This window comes from Vollenhovia emeryi, unplaced genomic scaffold (genome assembly GCF_000949405.1).
Source record: "Vollenhovia emeryi isolate VEMERY1.0 unplaced genomic scaffold, V.emery_V1.0 DF940159.1, whole genome shotgun sequence".
Classification (NCBI taxonomy): Eukaryota; Metazoa; Arthropoda; class Insecta; order Hymenoptera; family Formicidae; genus Vollenhovia; species Vollenhovia emeryi.
The window spans coordinates 4,337-12,073 of record NW_011966207.1 but is presented as its reverse complement, the minus strand read 5'-3'; the positions used below and the strand labels follow the sequence as shown (position 1 = coordinate 12,073).

Below are 7,737 nucleotides of genomic sequence, written 5' to 3'. Positions count from 1 at the left end.
ATGTCAGTCACGTCAGCGCAGCGCCAATGCCACGTTGCGACAGAAAAGTGAAAAGGACGTTTCCCCCTCCACTGGCCTGTCGACCAAGACGACGAAGACGTTTCTTAATCCTACCTACGTAATCCTACGTAAACTGCCCAACATGCGGACTTTGCATTGCAATATCTCCAGAAAAGTAAAAACACTTTTGTTATGCAAATCGTACCCAAACTATCGATTAAGCGCAGTTCGTCGGATCAGCCGTTGTTGAGATCCGAAATTCTGAGGGCCCGTCAACTCGCGTACTCGCGTAAACTAACACGGTCGGTGTCGCGCGCGTGGTTAGGTTTGTCGCTTATACTTAGTCGCTTATACTTGGCGCGAGATACTACCGTGTCTCGTGATTCATAAGTTATCATAAAAATTCGATCATTTTCAGGACATGAAATGTTGCTTCTAATGATCTATCGGTTCTGATTGATATTTAAAGTTATTTAAAGTTTTCTTATAACTCTCTCATTTTTTACTTTTATTTCCGACATCACTATGAGATATTGCTTGCAATCAAGTCAAATAAATATGTTCATTAAATTACACAGCACCACAAAAAAAGGTTGTCTAGGCCTAAGACCAGAAAAGTGTATTCTAATATATTTTGACCCGCTGAATCTAAATTCGCGGTCAGAATTGAACAATTACTAGCTTTACCGTCCCTAACCACAAAAAAATTCATAATTTCACGAAACGGGCACTTTTTCTAAACGTACCCACGCGTCGGTCTGCGGAACTAAAATAATACGAACAAGTTTTGTTTTAGTATTTTGATCTGCTTAATACGAATCTGTGGTCGGAAATGCTCCATCAGGTCGCAAATCCTCCCTAAACTAAAAAAAATCCATTAAAATTCCCCCAAAAAACTGCTTCTTGAGCTATTTTCTTGATTTACGAAATTCTATTATAAAATTCTTGATCAATCAAGGGTCTGCTAAAAAACGATTGAATTTTTCATTTTAAGTAGGGTATAAGTTTTTTACCTCGCAAAACAATCTATTAGAACTGCAAAAACAATTCAATTACTACCTCTGCTTGTGATACCGAACTCTTACTCTCAAAGACTCTGTGCAATGGTTCTTACGTTTCTGTCCCCTCGGTGATACTTCTCTTTTTTGCAACAATTTGTATTATAACACGAATTATATATTTTTTGGAGAATGCAATCACTTTCTTGATTTACAATTTCTAAGCCAAAACATCCTTTGTAACGTTTCTTAATTTTTTAGAGGTATTTCACCTGTACATACAGTCGGGAGCACTGAGGTTGCGACACTTTTTTTTGATAAGTTTACAAACGCGCAAAAAAATTCAGGATGCGAATCCCTGTCCGCGCTCATGCGCGGTGAGTGATCATGGTGCTGTCAAATTTGTGTATACAATGTGTAACATAAATTTATATGCCGCGGTAAATCCATAATAAATAACATGATTATTCAGTTGATTCGATGAAGATATGTCCTTAAAATATCTTATATGTATATGGCCACGCAGGATATCTTTAAGAGATCCAAGAAATATCCTCAGGCTGTTTGGATTTGTATTATATCCTAAATATATCCCACATATGTCCGAGGATATTTCGGATATATTGAGGATTATCCTGAGGATATCTTGTGCTGTCTGGGGAGGTAGTAACTGAATTGTTTTTGCAGCTCTAATAGACTGTTTTGCGAGGTAAAAAAACTCATACCCTACTTAAAATTAAAAATTCACTTGTTTTTTAGCAGACTCTTGATTGATCAAGAATTTTATAGTAGAACTTTATAAATCAAGAAAAAAGCTCAAGAAGCAGTTTTTTGGGGAACTTAATGCATTTTTAGTTTAGGGAGGATTTAAGACCTGATGGAACATTTCCAACCACGAATTCGTAATCATCGGGTCAAAATACTGAAAAAAACATGTTCATATTATTTTAGTTCCGCAGACAAAGGGGTGGGTGCATACACTTCTTCGCTACGTCTAGCAAAAGTACCCGTTTCGTGAAATTACGAGTTTTTGAGGTTAGGGACGTTAAAGCTAGTAGTTGTTCAATTCTGACCTCGGATACAGATTCAACGGGTCAAAATACATAAGAATGCACTTGTCTGGTCTTAGACCCAGACTACTTTTTTGTGGGGTTGTGTTATTAGTATGCGACGGTTTACTGTGTCTATCTTTCAAGAATCCGAATCATTCCCACACAGCACGGGGAACTCCCAGAGAGCTCCTTAGGAGTTTTATTTAAGCTCCCTGCGAGCTTAACTTCATTTAAGCTCGCAGGGAGTTGAGAAGTCATGTTTTAAAATGTACGACATACGACATACGACAGGTAAGTACAACATGCCACCTTGGACACTTGGGGAATATTGTAGCAAAATGCTGAAAAAAAGGTACACCTAATATGACATATAGTACAGAGTGCTACCGCGATGAAATACAAGACACCATATATATGGATAATCAATCACATTTTATGTAATATTAATGTTTTTCTCATTCGTATATTACATAATTCGATATGTAAAAATACTGAATAATGTTACTAAATTTCAACTTAAGTAATTTTTAGTCTATAAAAATCTTACAGGTATAGCGAAATAAACTCCCTGGAAGCTTATTTTATCGAATTTTGTAAGCTTCCCGGGAGCTCAGCGAAATGAACTCCCTGGGAGCTTAATCGGAGCTTTGTGCTGTGTGGGTTGTTAGTTATAAAAATCAGAAATCTTATTGATATGATTCGAAATTATCAAGATTTACACATAAAGTATGTAATTAACGAATAGTAATTCTGTGCATACACCTCTTCGGAGGATAAAGATTATTACTTACTCGGAACAAGATCGCCGAAACCTATGGTGGTCATAGTCACGAAACAGAAATAAAATCCATCAAAAAAATTCCAATCGTCTTCCCACAACATAAACATACCAGCACCACAGGCGAGATATAGAAAGAGCAGTACGATAGCGGCGCAAGCACCTATAAAGGGGATTATTAGATTGAAATCAACTAAATCAATTAAACTTATGAAACTCACCAAGTGATCGACGACCAGCCACGTTCGTCGGAATACATGAAAGCTTCGCGCGAAACGGAAGTTTCGACTTCATCATCAGCGCAATGTATACTACTGCACTCGCGAATAGCTTTCCCCAGTCGGCAATCACTATCAGAGTGAGAGGTATACCAACGAAAGCAAAGAGGATGCAGAAGATTCTTCCCCAGTTGGTTGAGGGTACAACATTGCCATATCCTATCAAACACAAATCATCATAGCGTTAACTAAAAAGCTTGCATAGCAAAAGGATACTTTGTTCAAATTTGCCAATGGCAGAATTTTAATATATTATAAAATAATTTTTTTAAAAAGGAAAATCGATTTCATATAATCGACTTCTTGATAGTGAACTCTCAGCTATTAACATTGATTAACATGTCAGATGCGGATTAGGATTGTTAAGTCATTCTCATAGATTTTTCAACGCTGAATCCGAACCTTGAAATGAAATTTTTCTAAAAAAAAATTCAGATTATAAGTGCGTAAAAACGTATTTTTGGTCAATTTTGCTTATTCCCCCGTTGCTAGTGCGGCGGGGCATGGCATCGGCGAGTGTGATAAAAAAATTATAAAAAATAGGTAAGCGGACGAAAAATAAGATTACTAAGGGTGGCCCCCTGGAGGTTTCGTTGGGCTCTCGCGGACTCTCGATCCTCTCGCGGGCACGAATCGCGCACTGGGACGGCGGCTAAGCGGTGCCACGCGTCGGCGAATCTGTCACGTCACAATATACATATAGCCATATTATGAAAAAATAATAAATATTGAAATTTTACCCAATTGAAAAGGTATTAAAGTAACATTTATAAAATATTTGGAATAATATTAGTACAATATTTTTAAAACATTCAGAAATATCATTTTATTAATTAACATTTAAAAAATATTTATAAAATATTATATAAGAACGTTAGTAAAACTCATATAAAACCAATATTTCAAAATGTTATTCTAATGTTCCTTGCATGGAGAATGTATAAGGAGACCGAACTAGGTCTGGATCACGTCACCGAACATGGGCCGACATTATTGCCAGCCAGTGAATCAAAATTTTGCCACTTTCAGCGCTGGTGTTGCCTTACGCGATTAAGAATTCGCCCATGAGTTTACCAATCTTGATCTCACTGGCTCGTAGATACCTTTGCTATCTGGGGGTCGATTTCTGAAACTTAGGAAAAATACAAAAGTGAGTGAATACTGAAATATTTCTAATTTCAACCTGTGAATTCGCTCACTTTTGTAATTTTCACAAGTTCCAGAGAAACACAACCCATCTCCTCATCTTATTTACGGATCGGACGTATCGAGCCTGCTTGAAACTTGTGAAATGCGCAGTTTCAAGGAATTCATTTTTATTCTAGTTTATTTTATTGTATATCCAAAATCTATATTTTTCCCGTACCTCTCGTACTCTATCATTAATATAACCACGAAAGCTTCATGCATATGACAACCATGTGTCACGTATGAATGCGAATGGAGTTAGTTGATGACAGCGCTCCCAGTAATCTCTTTTCAGAACGACTGGCTGTCACAAATGTCGGCCCACTCTCATTACGGTCATTTCGGTCTCCTTATACATTCTCCATGGTTCCTTGCTTACTGGGAGGTTAAAAGTGAAAGAGTAGAGAGAAAGGAAAGAGGGGATCAGAGGAAGAAAGGAGAGCGGACGAGAAGCGGGAAGAAGGAAGTGGAAGAAAGAAGGAAGGAGACGGAGGAAGCAGCGGAAGAAAGGAAATGGTATGGTGCGGAGGAGAGAAGGAGAGAAGGAAGAGAGAGGAGGAGAGAGAAAGAGAGATGAGAGGAAGGAAGGAAGAGAGAGAAGAGACGGGAAGGTAAGACGACAAGAGAAAATGGAAGCGTGGAGAGAAGAGTTGTGAGAGGTATGGGGAGGAGATGAAATGGCAGTTGAGAAGAATAGAAAAAAAACTGAGGCATAAGGGAGTGGCAGAAGAGAAAGGAGGAGAAAGAGAGATGGAGAAGAGAAGGATGGAAGAAGGAGAAAGGTGGAGGATGGAAAGAGGGGGAGGAGAGGTGGAGGGGAAAAAGAGAGACTGGAGGGTAAAGTGGTAAAAGACGAGAGGAAGGAGAAGCAGAAGAGGCAAGGACTGAGGAGGGAGGCGGAAAGGAAAGAAAGTGAAAAAGAAGAGAGTGATGGAAGGGAGAGAAACATGGAGGAAGAGCAGCAAGAGAGGGGAAAAAGGTGATAAAAATGCTGTATTGTATGTTGACCAAACTGGCAATGTATTTATTTATCTACAACGTTTCAGCTCCGTTTCGAGCCCTTCTCAAGTAAACTGAAACCATATGATATAAACATATAATAATATAAAATAACAATTAAGGAGAAACTAGCACACTAAAGAACAATAAAAAGGGGAATACCTTAGGTAGAATCTTGTTACTTAGTAGCGGAAACATCACGTAAGATGTGGCCGCATTTCACAAGTCTATAAGTGGAATGGTGGCTGGTTCTATCCAAAAGTTTTGTACACATCCAAACATATACAGGGTTTTTCAATTGGGGCGGGTCGATGTTGGCAGCCTGTGGCGGCCATGTTGTTTTGGTGGCGTCTGTCTAATCTGTTGTTTATTATTCAGTCACTGATGCCAAATCACCAATGGCAAGTTACATTGAGCAGTACGTCCAAATGATAAAACTTTATTATCAAAATGAGTATTCGTTAGTGCAAACGTTGCGCGCGTTGCGCCCATTTTACGGCAGACGCGGTGGCCCTTCAAAGTCGACTCTCCAACATTTGGTGGCCAAATTCGAGACGACCGGTTCGGTAAACAATCAGCCAACACCCGTACGTCAAAGGAATGCCAGATCGGCCGAGAACATTGCCGCGGTTCGTGAAAGTGTGCAGGAGAACCCGAGGCAGTCAATTCCTCGCCGTGCACAAGAACTCGACCTTTCGCAGACTTCAACTTGGCGAATTTTGCGTCGGGACTTGGGCCTACACCCGTACAAGATACAACTGACCCAGGAGCTCAAAGTTAATGACCATAGACAACGCCGTTTGTTCGCTAACTGGGCTGCGGAGCGTTTGGAAGAGGACCCCAATTTTGGCCGAAAAATTATCTTTAGCGACGAGGTGCATTTTTGGATGAATGGCTATGTTAACAAGCACAATTGCCGTATATGGGACGACGCCAACCAACACGAGGTTCACCAGGTGGTAATGCATCCACAAAAAGTTACTGTTTGGTGCGGATTTTGGGCCGGCGGCGTCATGGGTCCGTACTTTTTTTAAAACGACGTTGGTGAGGCCCATCACCGTTAACGGCGAACGCTACAGAACAATGATAACCGATTTCTTTTGGCCCAAATTGAACGATATGGAGGTAGACGACATGTGGTTCCAGCAGGACGGCGCTACGTGTTACACAGCGGACGCCACAATGGACATTCTGCATGAACGATTTGAGGGTATGGTTATCTTTCGCAGAGATGGCGTGAATTGGCCACCAAGATCGTGCGATTTGACCCCACTAGACTTTTTCTTGTGGGATTTCCTGAAGTCGCAGGTCTATGCCAATAAGCCGCAATCGACCGATGCCCTTAAAGTCAACATAACCAATGCCATGGCTCAAATTCAGTCGGATCTATGCGGCAGTGTCATTGAAAATTGGACCACTGGATCTGTGCCACCGTGAGAAGCCGCGGCGGACATTTGAACGATGTCATATTCCATACATAATGGCATACATAGGCCTTTCAAATAAAAAAAGAATTTCGTTAATACCTCACACACAGCTTGTTTTATTTCATTTCAACATCGACCCGCCCTTATTGAAAAACCCTGTAGAACATAAAGATAGAATTATATCATACAAATTTGACAAATGTAAAAAGTTTTTTCACGTGTAAACAGCTGATCCAACGGCTGAAAAGGAAAGGTTTTTTGTATCGTATCGTGACTGGCGATGAAAAGTGAGTACACTATACCCAAATAGCACAAAAACATTCCATTAACATTCTAGGAATATACGCCAAGAACATTCGAAGATTCCAGGAATCTTCTAATAGTCGTTTTATACGTTCGAGGCATATTTATAGAATGTACCAACGGAGCACTTCAAAAGTTCTAGAAACATCTCTAGAATGTTCATCTGAATGTGCTACGAATGTACACGAATGTACTGCAAATATTCCAGTAATGTGCTGTAGATATTTCTATGAATGTTCCTGGAATATACAGCAAATATTCCAGTAATGTGCTGTAGATATTTCGCCCAAAGAAAAGTATTCTATTTTTTAGTGGTTCCCTCTTGATTTTAGAGGATTTTCCTATGAAATACGGTCTCAAGAAGATACTCTAAAATCTAGAGGAATATCCTATAACACTGAGGCATGAAATTTAAACTTCCAATCCTCTTAATGCTAGAGGAATCTTTTCTTCTTGTAATATATGATAATATTCTTATTTTTAGTATTTATATAACTTTTTAAAAGAATTATGTTCTACTTTTAATCTTATAAAGTATTATGTGGCGGTCGAAACGCGCGATCCGGCACAAATTGGCAACCGGCACTACGCGACACGCGCGCGGGCGCGTGAGCGCCAGCTTCTGAGTATTCACCGACCGCCGCTAGGCCGCGCATGGTGACGGCCAAAAACTCGGAAGCAAAATTCAGTCTCGCGGGCCTTCTTTTATACCCT

General features: G+C 39.8%; 1 protein-coding gene across 1 annotated transcript in view; it reads right to left on the bottom strand.

Moving 5' to 3' along the window:
• Nucleotides 1–2,715: 2,715 nt before the first annotated feature.
• The window catches only part of LOC105556265 (potassium channel subfamily K member 18), a gene marked incomplete at its 5' end in the record, with an annotated part of 9,078 nt that continues 4,056 nt past the window's right edge, over nt 2,716–7,737 (bottom strand). The window contains 2 exons of the mRNA XM_012003349.1: nt 2,716–2,991; nt 3,050–3,265. Coding sequence (XP_011858739.1) covers nt 2,834–2,991; nt 3,050–3,265 — 374 coding nt within the window. The remainder of the gene's footprint in view (nt 2,992–3,049; nt 3,266–7,737) is intronic.